Source organism: Carassius carassius, chromosome 6 (genome assembly GCF_963082965.1).
Source record: "Carassius carassius chromosome 6, fCarCar2.1, whole genome shotgun sequence".
In the NCBI taxonomy this organism is placed as follows: Eukaryota; Metazoa; Chordata; class Actinopteri; order Cypriniformes; family Cyprinidae; genus Carassius; species Carassius carassius.
The window spans coordinates 39,472,950-39,489,473 of record NC_081760.1 but is presented as its reverse complement, the minus strand read 5'-3'; the positions used below and the strand labels follow the sequence as shown (position 1 = coordinate 39,489,473).

Sequence of the window (16,524 nt, the reverse complement as noted above, 5' to 3'; positions counted from 1 at the left end):
TCATATGATAAGTGCTCATGTCTAAAATCCTGAGCCTGTATAATTTTCCCCCAATATTTAAGAATTGCAATAATATTTGTTTAATAGGACTTTTTTGTAGTTCAGAAATAGCTGTACATCATGTAACAAACCAAAGAGAGACACCCTCATGGTGTTCATTAAATGTTTTAGATAAAAAAAGAGCAATTTAATTTAGCAATACAGCAATGTGTTAATGTTTTCTATGTAACACAACCGCAAGTGCTTAAAAGCAAATTACTTTGTATTATTAAAAGGGTCAAGAGCCCAACTAAATCAAACACTGATCTCCATGATGGTCGCATCATTTTAAACAATAAATCATCCGATCCTCTGTAATTTTCAATAACAGCAGGTGTTTATCACTACTGCACAGTCATCATTTAATTAGTCACTTAATTATCTCATTAACTTTAACTCTTTGAGGACTTGGAATTTAACTTGAGACTCGTTTGTGACTTGAAAGGAATGACTTGGTTCCTCCTCTGGTGAAATCAGCTGCAAAGTTCATGGGTGGAACAAAAATATGGCAGGACTTTTACTTTCTGACCCCTGGACTTGACACCTCTGTCAATTTATCAGATACATTGTTTGGATTTCTAGTAACAAGAATTGGCTTAATCAGGTGAAGGTGTTTGCCTGCCCCATACATAATCATGAAATGACCAGTTCTTATTAATATTGACATGTCCAGTTGATTTTGGATGATACAACTAAAAGATATTTCTTACACTTAGGATTTACAATGTTATACTTTATTTTTTATTTTTTTTATATATAGAATCCCACAAAGAGAAATCCCAAGACCATCAAACCACTTCAGGCAAGGTAAAAATTAAAGGGTTAAAATGAATGAAAATGAACACATTAATTCCAGTGTCAATTTCCTACTGAATTCCAGAAATGTTCTGATGTTGTCCAAAGCCCCATGTTTCCTAGTCCATTTCCAAACTTTTAGAGGGCATTTTATTTATTTGTGGATGTGTTTGCCTGTTTTCTATCTTGTAGATCTTCAACGACCCCATTCATGGTCAAATTGAGCTGCACCCGCTGCTGGTGAAGATCATTGATACTCCTCAGTTTCAGAGACTCAGACACATCAAACAGCTGGGAGGAACATATCTGGTGTATCCTGGAGCCACTCACACTCGCTTCGAACACTCAATCGGGTAAGCCATGTTTTTATTCTCTCTCTCTCTCTCTCACACACACACACACACACAGTTAAAAAAACTCAATCTTGCTGAAAAACCAAACTTTCCCACTGGGAAAAGTTATGTCCAGTGGACGTCCTTTTATGTCTTTGCTGACATTGAGAAGACGTCCACTGAGGAGACAGAATGAAAGTTTTTATGACGTCTTTTTTTGACGTCTTCTGTACGTCCGATTTAGACGTTCACAGAACCTCCTTAAAACTAAAACTAACTAGTTAAAAACTAGTTTAAAAGTGGTCAGTTGAAATATTTTCAACATCATTTAAGGTTCATTTAGGCATAACTCATACTGTTTCTGGACCAAATCAACACTCTCAGGATGCATTAGATTTAGATGTTATTTCAATGTAATTTCCAGACACTGTGTTTGTCCTAAAATCAAGAAAATAAAATAATCTTTATGAAATAATGAAATAACTGACGACTGAGCATGTGGTAAAATCAACTGCAAATCAAAGACATTAAATCTCTGAAGATCTCAGCAGAGGAGGATCAAACATCTCCACAAACAGCTTCATCAGCTTCACTCGTTAGATTGACTTTATTTCTGTCAGATATCTAGAGAAGCTCTTATTTAGAATTAACAGAGGTTTAAATGTTGATATTTGATTCATTTAAAGTCACCATTATGGTGGACAGTGTTTGGTTTAGTTGGGATCTTGGTCCAGCTACTTCTTCGATTAGCCTGTCTCTGACTGCTGTAACTGTGTTTTTGGGAAACACTGCAGTAAAGAGAAATAAAATTGAGAGAGCTCAGCTGGTATCAGTTCTTTGATGATGATGAAAAAGTCATAACATATTAAGTACCTGAGGTTATGATGTTAGCTTTATTTATTTTCATTAATTCTTTTAAATCTACAGTAGAGAAACACACAAAAAAGAGCAAAATACTTTATTTTGTTTTGATTGTCACCATTGATGTGATGCATGTCCAAAATCCTGCATTTTGTAAAATATATGTAAATTACTTTTTTCTACAATATTTCTATCCAAGAAAATAAATATAGTTGCAACAAAACACTAATATCTTATTTTGCTATAATTTTGTCAGCATTAACAGTAAGATGCTAACACTTGAGCTCACCGCTCTCTGCCACAATAGGAGTGCTTTATAACACACAATTACAACAGCCAGAGACAAGCTAACACAAGAAGTGTGAGGACCAAGATCCCAACTAAACCAAACACTGATCACCACAATGGTGACTTCAAATGAATCAAATATCAACATTTAAACCTCTGTTAATTCTCAATAAGAGCTTCTCTAGATGTCCGACAGAAATAAAGTCAATCTAATGATTCTCATGTTTGTGGAGATGTATGATCCTCCTCTGCTGAGATCTTCAGAGATTTAATGTCTTTGATTTGCAGTTGATTTTACCACATGCTCAATCATCAGTTATTTCATTACTTCATAAAGAATATTTAATTTTCTTGATTTTAGGACAAACACAGTGTCTGGAAATTACATTGAAATAACACGAGTCTAAATCCTGAGAGTGTGGATTTGGTCCAGAAACAGTATAAATTATGCCTAAATTAACCTTAAATGATGTTGAAAATATGTCCACTGACCACTTTTGAACTAGTTTTTAACCTTGTAAGGAGGTTCTATGAACGTCTAAATCAGACGTACAGAAGACGTCAAAAAAAGACATCATAAAAACTTTCATTCTGGCTCCTCAGTGGACGTCTTTTCAACGTCTGCAAAGACATAAAAAAGATGTCCACTGGACGTAACTTTGTCCAGTGGGTTGCTCTCAGATATGACACACAAACAGTGTAAAAACACACAAACTTCAACACAGTTTCACACACTGATGAGATAAATTCAAAAATTAAAAGTGTGGTACTCCCCAAATGTTTTATTCCTTAACCCCTTTGCGGCCCCAGGTTATTACTGTTTCACTTTTACAGCACGTTAAACATCCCTCTCTTACTTGATCTGGACAAACTGTGCATCAATTGACAGTTTGATGTAGCTTCGATATTTGACCAATATTTTGATAAAAAATTGTTGCAGTGACAGTTTAGTAATTAAGTCAGGAGTGCAATATAATAAATCCGTATTTTGAATAGAAATTCACCACTCATTCATATCCAGTCACGTCAGCAGCGGTTTGTTTGTGTTCACATAGACTCACTGAACAGCGTCAATAAGGATTTATAGACCAAAGATGCATATCCACGGAGATATATGGATATATTTACTGATGTTTACAACATATTTATTCAGACAGAATCATCATTTCTATTCATTTTCCACTGATTTACACGATCTGATGATACATAACCTCTCCCAGCGATCTGTGTGTGTGCAGACCCGTGTGCTCGTGTCTCAGACAGACTCCGATTGGTCCTTCGGCTTGTCAATCTTTAGAGTGCCATAACCATAAACTGTATAAAAACCAATCATAACAAGACAACAGACACGTTCGACTTGAAGCAGTGCTGCACACGTACAGCGAGAGCGATTCGAATGTATTGGATCTGTGTGCTCTCGTATCGCTCTCACGGTACTTTGATGTCATACAGTGATCATTCTGTGGAGAGCTGCTTCAAGCTGAATGCTCCTGTTGTCACATCGTGTCACATGCTTCATGTATACTTCCGCGTTGATATCTGACCACAACAACACTGGAAAACCTCCTTACCCACGAGATACCCAAATAATAAACGCACGATTACGATAGTAGATGGTACTATAGATGGTATTGATACAATACCAGAACAAAGGCTAATAAAGGTGGAATAAAAGCAAAGAATAATGATAAAATAATAATGTGTATAATGTGTCATATAGGTGGTGTGAAAGACTCGTTTGGTGAGAACAATAGAACCATGAATGAGGGAGTTTTCACAGACAAAGCACACAGGAGTGTTTACGTGTGAGATCTTACAGAGATGAAAAGTGTCATAAATCAATCTGATTAGCCTTCTCTAAAAACACACATGACAAGGCTTTAGAAAATATGTCATAGAATTCACAGTTTTACAGATTAGATTATGAATTTTCAAATTAAACTTTGGTAGACTTGTGGCTTTAGCTAAACTGTGTTTTTATACACATATCCTACATCAGCAATTTTTTAAATACATTTAAAAAATATGTTTTTAATGTTTTTATGTTTAAGACTATATGTCTCTATTATCATAACAGTCTGAGTGATTCTGATTCCTGAACAGTAAACTTTGAAGTGTCAGCTTTGTGAACAAATGTTGATTATGTATCTAGTCAGAAAGCATGAGCAGAAACCTTTTTATTTTGGGTATGCCATTTCTGTCTCCATGCCAAAAAATGTGGGGTGACTGGTAAGGGGTTAATTTAATGTACTGTAGAGTACAGTAAAATACAGCAAACAACAACAAAAATATTTATTCTGCCCCAGTATCCTGTTTTTTGGTCTAGAACAGGCCAAAGAACCTCTTCAACATCATAGGCTGTTGAAGTCTCGGGCTGGCAATATCACGACTGAGGTGCCCTTGAGCAAGGCACCGAACCCCCAACTGCTCCCCGTGCACCGCAGCATAAATGATGAACACTGCTCCGGGTGTGTGTTCACAGTGAGTGTGTTCACGGTGTGTGTGTGTGTGTGTGTTCCCTGCTGTGTGTGTGATCACTGCTGTGTGTGTGTTCACTGCTGTGTGTGTTCACGGTGTGTGTGTGTGTGTGTGTGTGTTCACTGCTGTGTGTGTGTTCACAGTGTGTGTGTGTTCACTGCTGTGTGTGTGTTCACAGTGTGTGTGTGTTCACTGCTGTGTGTGTGTTCACTGCTGTGTGTGTGTTCACAGTGTATGTGTTTTCAAAGTGTGTGTGTGTTCACTGCTGTGTGTTTGTTCACTGCTGTGTGTGTTCACTGCTGTGTGTGTGTTCACAGTGTGTGTGTTCACTGCTGTGTGTGTGTTCACTGTTGTGTGTGTGTTCACAGTGTGCGTCTTTACTGCTGTGTGTGTGTCCACAGTGTTTATGTGTTCACTGCTGTGTGTGTTCACTGCTGTGTGTGTGTTCACAGTGTGTGTGTTCACTGCTGTGTGTGTGTGTTCACAGTGTGCGTGTGTCCAGTGTTGTGTGTGTGTTCACGGTGTGTGTGTGTTCACTGCTGTGTGTGTGTTCACGGTGTGTGTGTGTTCACTGCTGTGTGTGTGTTCACAGTGTATGTGTTTTCAAAGTGTGTGTGTGTGTTCACTGCTGTGTGTGTTCACTGCTGTGTGTGTGTTCACAGTGTGTGTGTGTTCACTGCTGTTAGTGTGTTCACAGTGTGTGTGTGTTCACTGCTGTGTGTGTGTTCACAGTGTGTGTGTGTGTGTGTGTGTGTGTGTGTTCACAGTGTGTGTGTCTTCACTGCTGTGTGTGTGTTCACAGTGTGTGTGTGTTCACTGCTGTGTGTGTTCACTGCTGTATGTTTGCACTTTGGATGGGTTCAATGCAGAGCATGAATTCTGAGTATGGGTCACCATACTTGGCTGAATGCCATGTCACTTTCACTTTGTGAAATATAAAGGAAAAATAAATATATCCACACAGGCAAAAAAAAAAATTAGAAAGTCCTCTCTCAGAATTTGTTCTAGGACTATATATGCTTTCCAATTGAAGGTTCATGATATGTACCCTTGAGCTATTTCATAGAACTATATAATACATTGAGCAACATGACAATAGCAACTGATAATGTTGCATGAATAAGCAATCACATCTTGATCAGAAGATTAACACTTTTTATGATGTGCAAAAGTGACTAAAGTGACACACAAAATGCCTCGCATCTTCTTCAAACTGCAACACTGCATTCAAAATGACGTAAACACATGTCAGAATGAAGCATTTGCATCAAATGGTAAGCACTTCTTTCATAACAATTAAATTTTGGATATACCATGTAAACACTGCTGTTCTAAATCTAAAGCTCTTTGGTCTTTCATAGGCTTATATCTACATTTCAATACAATGTTCTACAGTGAAAGTAATCTGCTGAGAGGGTTAACCAGACATTACTGTTGTATACAGTCGTGGCCAAAAGTATTGAGAATTACATAAATATTGGAAATTGGAAAAGTTGCTGCTTATAATTTTATTATAGAAATTTGCATATACTCCAGAATGTTATGAAGAGTGATAAGATGAATTGCATAGTTCTTCTTTGCCATGAAAATTAACTTAATCCCAAAAAAACCTTTCCACTGCATTTCATTGCTGTCATTAAAGGACCTGCTGAGATCATTTCAGTAATCGTCTTGTTAACTCAGGTGAAAATGTTGACGAGCACAAGGCTGGAGATCATTATGTCAGGCTGATTGGGTTAGAATGGCAGACTTGACATGTTAAAAGGAGGGTGATGCTTGAAATCATTGTTCTTCCATTGTTAACCATGGTGACCTGCAAAGAAACGTGTGCAGCCATCATTGCGTTGCATAAAAATGGCTTCACAGGCAAGGATTTTGTGGCTACTAAGATTGCACCTAAATCAACAATTTATAGGATCATCAAGAACTTCAAGGAAAGAGGTTCAATTCTTGTAAAGAAGGCTTCAGGGCGTCCAAGGAAGTCCAGCAAGCGCCAGGATCGTCTCCTAAAGAGGATTCAGCTGCGGGATCGGAGTGCCACCAGTGCAGAGCTTGCTCAGGAATGGCAGCAGGCAGGTGTGAGGGCATCTGCACACACAGTGAGGCCAAGACTTCTGGAAGATGGCCTGGTGTCAAGAAGGGCAGCAAAGAAACCACTTCTCTCCAAAAAAAAACATCAGGGACAGATTGATCTTCTGCAGAAAGTATAGTGAATGGATTGCTGAGTACTGGGGCAAAGTCATATTCTCCGATGAAGCCCCTTTACGATTGTTTGGGGCATCTGGAAAAAGGCTTGTCCGGAGAAGAAAAGGTGAGCGCTACCATCAGTCCTGTGTCATGCCAACAGTAAAGCATCCTGACACCATTCATGTGTGGGGTTGCTTCTCATCCAAGGGAGTGGGCTCACTCACAATTCTGCCCAAAAACACAGCCATGAATAAAGAATGGTACCAAAACACCCTCCAACAGCAACTTCTTCCAACAATCCAACAACAGTTGGGTGAAAAACATTGCATTTTCCAGCACGGTGGAGCACCGTGCCATAAGGCAAAAGTGATAACCATAAGTGGCTCGGGGACCAGAATGTTGAAATTTTGGGTCCATGGCCTGGAAACTCCCCAGATCGTAATCCCATTGAGAACTTGTGGTCAATCCTCAAGAGGCGGGTGGACAAACAAAAACCCACTAATTCTGACAAACTCCAAGAAGTGATTATGAAAGAATGGGTTGCTATCAGTCAGGATTTGGCCCAGAAGTTGATTGAGAGCATGCCCAGTCGAATTGCAGAGGTCCTGAAAAAGAAGGGCCAACACTGCAAATACTGACTTTTTACATAAATGTCATGTAATTGTCGATAAAAGCATTTGAAACGTATGAAGTGCTTGTAATTATATTTCAGTACATCACAGAAACAACTGAAACAAAGATCTAAAAGCAGTTTAGCAGCAAACTTTTTGAAAACAAATATTTATGTAATTCTTAAAACTTTTGTCCACGAATGTACATTAGCATAAAACAAAACTATAAACATGTAAACCATAAGTATATTCTTTACAGTATAATAAAGAAAATTGTGTGTGGGGTCCCCGTCCAGGAATTGGCAGGGGGGGGGGGGGGCAGTCCCCAGTGTTAAGCTTCATCTCTTCTCCGAGCTGGGTCTGGCCACAATACTTCATCCACATCACAAGACACTTTTTCTCTTGCCAAACATCGAGGGAACTATCTCCTAGCATGGCGTATCCAACCTTGGACAGAGGCAACCTCTATGTCCCAACATGCGTCCTCCATTGCCGGAGAAGCGGTATGCAGGCAAAGGGTTGGCGATCATACACTTTCCAGTGCCAGGCTGAGAAGAATTCCTCTATGGGATTTAGAGAAGGTGAATGTGGGAGTAGGTACAAAACTACAAATTGTGGATGGGTGGTAAACCAGTTTTGGACCAGAACAGCCTGGTGAAAACTAACATTGTCCCATTCAACCACAAATCTAGCAGGCGCCAGATCTGGATCAGGGACAAGCATTGTGTGAATTGCATCCAGAAAAGTGAGCATATGGCTGGTCTTGTATGGACCCAGTATCGCATTGTGATGGAGGACCCCATTTTGTGCGATGGCAGCACACATGGTTATATTACCCCCACGCTGTCCAGGGACATTGGTAATTGCCCTCTGTCCTATTACATTTCGTCCATGGCGCCTGGTTTTGGTGAAGTTGAACCCAACCTCATACACATAAATAAATAAGTGGCGAATTAAATGGGCATCCATCTCCAATTCTCTCTGTAACAGACAAAATTATATACAGATGAGTAAATATGGTATGTCTGAAGTAGTGTTGCATACATACCTCTACAAGGTCATGTCGCAGATTCTTGACTCTGTCAGAGATTCTCTCAAATGGCACCTTGTAAAGTTGTTTCATTGTCACTTGGTGTCATTGGAGGATGCGTTGTACGGTCGACAGGCTTACAGCATTGATGTTGTTGAATATGGTGTCATTATTCAAGATATGTTCTCTTATCTCTCGAATCCTAATTGTATTGTTGGCCAAAACCATATTTATAATTGCAGTCTCTTGTACATCTGTAAACAAGCATCCTTTTCCTCGATGATGTATTTGCCTTTCCACTCTGTACAGAATTCAAACACAGTATGTGTTCAGTATAGGAACTGTAAACCATTTACAAAAAAATTTAGTACAGCATGAAAACCAACCTCATTCATTCAGTGCAGTGTAGTTAATGGATGTCAAACACTGTAAGCCTTAGAGTTACAAATGCTTATGCAATACTATGCAGTCATACGTATTTTACAGTACATTACTATAATGCTAAAATAGTCATTAGGTTTGAATTTTGGACACAACTGTAAATCGACTCTCTCATGGTCAAACCATGGTTGATTACATGATCAACAAGTGTTGCCCTAATCTCATAAGAGATGGCTCTCCTTCCTTCTCTTATTTGCCCTCGTCCTCTTCTTCCTCTTCTTCTTCCTCTTCCCATTTCCATTCCTCCTCCTCCTCTTTGTATTTGTCCTCGTTGTCCCCTGCCTCTTCCTCCTACTCCTCTTCACTGTAAACCCGGATAAGTTGAATTTACTTTAAAAAAACTGTGGTAACTCGTTGCCTTAAAAATGTTAAGTAATGAAGCATTAGTTGAATAAGTGAAGTGGACTAGGTTCAATGTACTTAAGCCCATAATGGAATGGAATAGAACATTTAAGTTGAATGCACTTATAACTGAGTAACAGTAACTGAAGATACTTAGTTTAAACAATCACCCCCCCCCCCATTTATTTAACTCAGCTTGTCAAGTTAGCATTACTCCATTACCAAGTCAGCTGAATTGAATATTGTAACTGACCCAACTTAACTTTTAGTTCCTGAAACTCAAAATATCTTTCAATCAATAGAGCCATGTAAAATAAATACATACAACTGCAACATTACACTGATCCGATTTTATTTGTATTGAACATGTCTTTTTTTTTTTTTTTTTGCAACAAAAAACAAAACAAAACAAAGCCATGGCCTAATAGGTTTCTAGTGTGTAGTTTCCTCAGTGATGGCACACTACAAATTTGAGATCGAAAATTTAACACCAATAGTTAAATTTAACACTTTCTCAGTGTATATATGGATACCACCACATGAGTGTTAAATTTTCAAAAGTGTTGACACTTGCAACACCAATACAGTGTTAAAATGTAACACTATTGGAGTTAAATAACAACATTGCAATAAGTAGTTGATATTACCAACACTATTATGGTGTTAAAATGTAACACTATTAAGAGTTAAATAACAACACTGTAATAAGTGTTTTAAACACAACAACAACAAAAAAAAAACATTGTGTGTATATATATTGTAGTGTATTTTCGTCTGCCATGGATCTGAGGAATCTTGGGGTTTTGTTTCCAGAAGAAAGATTTTATTTTCAAGAGAAAATAAAACCGAGAAAGCTCTGCAGAACAGTCTGTCGAGTCTGTGTCTCTATTTTATACAGTGCTTCTGAAGGCGTGCCCATGTTCAATACATTTCATACATATGATTCTGTTTATTAACTCTTTAACCTTTTATGGCTGTCTCCAGCTTGCCTTTAGGATGTAGAATTTATTTTACGTGAAACGAGGAGGCCTAATCATATATTTTGTCTTATGTCAAAACAGGGTGTCCAACTTTACTATATGCTGTATTTTGGTAATGTCTGCACCAAGGAGGTCTGATCATATATTTTGTCATATGTCCAAATAGAATGTGCAGATGCACCATATACTATACCCCTGCACTCTCTGCACATTCCATTCTCATGCAGGCCTCTACACACAGTCAAATGCATGATTATAACAGTAGAATAACTTGATACATAAATGGCTAGAGTCACATTGATTATGCCTGATTAGTTCACATATTGACCAATAAAAACCTTCCACATTCTCCCCTTTGAGACTTAATAAGTCTCACATTTGATTATATTTATCCAGAGTGCTACTCCATAATCCAGTCATATTAGTTACACTACCTAGTGACTAGATAAGTCACATTGTATTATCACCAGTGACTAGATTATGAAATTCCACTCTGATGGATTACTGGACCAAACATCTCTCTCCTAATTTGACGAGGAGGGAGTAAAAGATCCAGTCTCCCTAACCCCTCATTAAAGATAAAACAATATTCAGCACTTCAGCACTTGCTTGTGGTTGTCACATTTATGTAAAATCCAAGAGTAATAAACATAAAAAATGTAAAATCACAAAAATAGCATAGTTGATCTTCAGTCCATTTTGGTTACCCTCAAAAATCAATTTCCCATCGTCTTGACATCTTTGAATTTAATTTGCTTAGCTGTGGCTTTGACAAGTGACCTCAATATGGGAAGTACACAGTAAAATAGTAAATCTCCTGTCAATAATGAAATTCCTAAAAACATTCCCAATTTAGTTATTAATTATGCTCCCCATGCTCCTAACTTTGGATCTTTTCCAACGTTTTCTTTATCTACCATTCTTAGCCTTTTCAATTTGTTCATTACTTCATTAAATGCTCCTATATTATTTGGTATATAAATACAGCAGTGTCCCCCAAACATAACACATACTCTTCCTTCTTCTTCAATTTACAAATAATCTAGAGCTTTTCCATTTTGCTCTTTTCATTCTATTTGTTTCATTCTCATGCAGGCCTCTACATACAGTCAAATGCATGATTATAACAGTAGAATAACTTGATACATAAATGGCTAGAGTCACATTGATTATGCCTGATTAGTTCACATATTGACCAATAAAAGTGATTAATTGAGGGATGATTGACCATAATTGATGAGACCTGATGTTAACATGCAGAATCAACAAAGATGAAAATCACTATTTTAATGGTGTCACCATTAAAGTGGTCAGTGTTTGCTTTAGTTGGGCTCTTGACCCCTAAAATGATAAAGTCAGATTTTAATTGGCTGTTATAAAACTGATGGACAAGCAAAGACTATTGTTATTCATGAATTACTGATTAAAAGTTACATTGTTGATTATTTCAGCCCTCTGTTTCGTCAACATAGTATTTCCAGCATTTTAAAGACAATCTGAGGAATTTCTTAAAAGTTGTTTGCTCAAAAATTTTTCAAAACATCAAGAATTAACCTGTGAATCTCAACAATGGTGAAAATCCAAAAAGCATGTTGCAGTGCATTCTGGGTGCTACCTATCAAAATTCATCCATGGCTCCCATGATGCATTGTGGCATGAATAAATTATTATCTGAATTGTTTCAGTAATTTCCTTTATTCTTACTATTCTATTTTTGTTTTTTATGTTACTTTTAGTAGTTTGTTTTCTAATGTTTAGAGTTGTTCTGTTTTTCTGAATATGCTGTTTGTCCCCGATGTTGAGATTACTACACTAATTTTTGATGTATGTATGTGCCTAAAACAAGTTTTTTTTATTATCAGAACAACTTTCAAGAAATCCTTTTAATTAGTGTGTACTGCACAATCACAGGGTTGTTATAATCAATGAGGTCAATCAAATCTGTTTAGGCTTTAATTGAGTTGGGTGATTCAGGTCAAATGCCCACTTTTTGATTTTTTTTTCTTGTCTGTTTGTTACAATTCAGTTGTAACAGCCAAACCAAATCTGACTTTGAAAATGTAATGCTCAAGAGCCCAACTAAAGCAAACACTGACCACTATAATGGTGACATAAAAATAGTGATTTTCGTCTTTGTTGATTCTGCATGTTAACATCAGGTCTCGTCAATAATGGTCAATCATCCCTCAATTAATCACTTAATTATCTCATTAACTTTAACTCAGCTTCAGTGTTAATTTAACACTCCTATTTTAACACTTTCACACTCTTGAGTGTGGTCTCACATGTACTCCCAGCAGAGTTCATTTCACTCTGCATTTTTTGCTGTGTATTTTTAATGTTTTTGAAAGAAGTTTCTACTGCTCATCAAGCCTGCATTTATTTGATCAAAAATACAGAAAAAACAGTAATATTGTGAAATATTATTACAACTTAAAATAATAGTTTTCTATTTGAATATAGAAAAAAAGATTACTGACCAGTAGTTTATATTGTTATTACAAAATATTTATATTTTAAAAACATAGCTTCTTTTTTTTTTTTTTTACTTTTTATTCATCAAAGTATCCTAAAAAAGTATCACATTTTCTGAAAAACTATTAAGCAGGAGAACTGTTTCGAACTTTGATAATGAATCATCATATTAGAATGATTTCTAAAGGATCATGTGATAATGATCCTAAAAATTCAGCTTTGCATCACAGAAATAAATGATAATTTAAAGTATAATACATTTAAAAACAATTATTTTAAATTGTAATATTATATCACAATATTACATTTTTTTCTGTATTTTTGATCAAATAAATGCAGGCATGATGAGCAGACAAAACTTCATTCAAAAACATTAAAAATAGTAATGTTTCCAAACATTTGGTCTGTACTGTGTATATATATATATATATATATATATATATATATATATATATATATATATATAAAGAGAGAGAGAGAGAGAGAGAGAGAGAGTGAGATACATTAATTCACAAAACAATGCATGTTTACACTTATTTATTTTAACTGAAATATTGTAATTATTTTTCCCTGCACCAAAATGTCTTCACATTCAGTGTTTTCAATTCATATAAAGAACATACTTTACAACAATTAAAACAATGTCAAAGCAAATCAGTGCAAAGGCACAAAAAAACGTATTTAGTCCATATTTATTCTCAATTTAATCAGGTTTATAGTGCTTACATTTATCTGCTTAAACCACAGCATCTCAGTCATTTCCATTAACTATGAATGCAGGCCCGTACTTAGCTGATTTGGGACCTGGTGCGAAGTAGGAAGCGTTCCCGGGGGGGGGGGACATGGGGGCTCATTCAGTCCGTTTACCCCTCAAGTGTGGAGTCCGGTGCGACCGCATCACTTGCACCCCCTAAGTACGGCCCTGGCTGAATGTATGTTTACTGAACAAAGTCTGTGCCAATGGCGTTTGGACCTCCTTGGTGAAAGTAGTCTCTTTTTTTCAGTACGACAGGATGTGGTTCTCTGCAGTTTCCATCTAAGCAAGAAATCCACTCCCACTTGCAGCATCACAAAAGTGCTTCTGTAAAATTGGGGAGAAAAAAATAATTTTCTTTCATCCTCATGTGGCTCCAAACCTGTATGACATACATGTCTTCCATGGTGTCAGTAGAATGGCATGAGTATAAGTGAATAACAATTCAGGTGAACAATTTGTAATGGTAAGGATTATTTCGCCACAAAACAAAATTTAAAATGATGTCATCATTTATTTACCCGACTGCTGGTCTCTGTGCATGAATATGTGCTCATGAGAATCTATTAGCAAAGCAATTCAATCCAACTCAACTAGGAAAAGCACACAAGTTTTGAAAAATGAAGATTAATAAAAACAAAGCATGAAATACAACATATGTGATTTTTTTTCTCTGAGGTAAATACATCTGCTGTGCTCGTTGCAACAGGAAATTATCACGTTCATCTGTCAGCTGTCATTTTGACAGTCATAACAACTGAAGCTCTGGTCAGGAGTCAGTGGAAAAGATTCAACTCAGTGAAGAAAGTTTTTTTCACAACTTTTGTGCAATTCAGATTGAACTAAACTAATAGTGTCTCATGAACACACAGTCATGCACAGAGACCAACAATCTAGTCAGGATGTTTGTTAAATAATATGAAAAAGATCAGTATGTTTCTGATTCTTTCTACGATTCCTGAATCCCATGCTGATATGAAACATACACATACATACATATATATATATATATATGGAATAAATAACTAAAATATACTGAAACTCAACATTATGAAAACTCATTAAATTAATGCTTAGTATAATGACAACAATGACAACATTTGGTCAGGAGACATGCAAGAAACAATTAACATTACTGATATTATTATTTTGACATCAAATTTAATCTGTGAGAAATGTTTCAGATCGTCTAGGCACGCACAACATACAAATAGCATTAACGTTACTAAATAATATTATTTTATGAAATAACGTACATATAGTAAATGAAGTAAAACACTTACTTTCCGTGTTTTCCTTGTTAAAACCAACTTCCCCGTCTGCTCCGCTTTGTGAGTGAAAGAAAATATCTCTCTGAGGAAAGTGTAGGAGCGCACAACATATTTATGTCACAATAAGTTGCTGTTCTTCATCAATATGCTGTTATAAAATAGATATTTTATATGAGGTAAAACGCTTACTTCTGGTCTTTTCCGCGACTGCACCATGGTCTGCCTGCACAGCAGTTCAAATCTGTGAGGAACCGTTAGGCTCGTTTAGGCGCACAGAGCATTTAAATATCACCATCAAGTAATATCATCTTATAAAATACATGTAAACGAGGTAAATCACTTACTTATGGTGTTTTCCTTTGATAAAAAACTAATTCCCCGTCTTCTCCCCATCGCGAGTGGAAGAAAATATCTCTCTTGAGAAAAGGTTTTGGAGTAAAGCACATAAATATCGCTAAAAAACAGCATGATGTTATTAATCACATTTTAAATGATGTTATTAATCACACTTTCATCAATTTTACGTTAACATCAGGGACACAACAATAAAATCCGGAAATCACAAATTTACCCCTGACTCCATGAAAAATAATTCCCGATTTCATATTTTGTTTTTGACCCTAAGAACCGTTGGACACGCCTCGGCATGAGACGGGAAGCACCAGGCTGCAGTCAGTCTTGTTAGTAACAGGCAAAACTTGATGATATTGAGTTGTTTGCAAAAAAATAATTACAATAAGATAGGCCTTTAAAAAGTACAGTTTACTCAGAATTCTTAAGCAATGTAAAGAAATGACACGTTTAAGTAATAGAAACTTAATTTGTTTGAGTAGAAACTACTGATTGGACTTAAAAACACAAGTAAAATTAAAGCTGCAAGCAGCGATGAACGGGCCCTCGCACCCGGGCTCATCGGCAGCGAGTGGCTTTAGTAAAGAGGTGAACGGTGAGAAATATGCTTTTAAACTCATAAATATAAGTAGAATATATCAACGTTTATTCCATGTATGTGCCAATCTTCCCGTTGCCAGCAGGTGGCACTATCATTACAATGGAATATTGGCCTTAAGATGTGTTCAGGGCTGCACTCTTATCGAACATGTGAAGTTTGGGGAAGATCAAACATTTTATGCCTGAGTTACAACAACTTCTCTTGCTGTGGCGAGACATCAAATTTTGTCATTTTTGCCATGGACACGCTCTTTAACAAAAACTCAAGATTGCCACAATTTAACATTACACAGGCCTTTAGATTAGACTGACCACAAATATACATTAATGTCAAAAAATCTCTAGGAGTAGTTTGTCTCAGCGTAAAAAAATGTCACTTCCTGTTGCCAGCAGGTGGCGCTATGACTATAATTGAATATGGGCATGTAGATCTGTTAAGGGCAGAAGTCTTATCTAACATGTGAAGTTTGGGGAAGATTGGACATTGTATGTCTGAGTTACAGCAACTTCCTTTTTCATGGCGAAACATCGAAATTTGTCAGGCCGCCATGGACACTCCCTTTAACGAAATCTCAAGATCTTCCCAATTTAACTTCGCAAAGGCCTTTAGATTTAACTGACCAAGTTTGGTGTTGATTTGAATAAATCTCTAGGAGGACTTCGTTACAGTACAACCTCTGAAAATGCCA

The 16,524-nt window shown here is 36.7% G+C and overlaps 1 protein-coding gene across 1 annotated transcript in view; it reads left to right on the top strand.

Annotated features, from left to right (window-relative positions):
* The window catches only part of LOC132141756 (deoxynucleoside triphosphate triphosphohydrolase SAMHD1-like), a 37,603-nt gene that overhangs the window by 15,009 nt on the left and 6,070 nt on the right, over window positions 1–16,524 (top strand). The window contains exons 11-12 of the mRNA XM_059551418.1: window positions 812–846; window positions 1,027–1,187. Of these exons, the coding sequence (XP_059407401.1) occupies window positions 812–846; window positions 1,027–1,187 (196 nt within the window). The remainder of the gene's footprint in view (window positions 1–811; window positions 847–1,026; window positions 1,188–16,524) is intronic.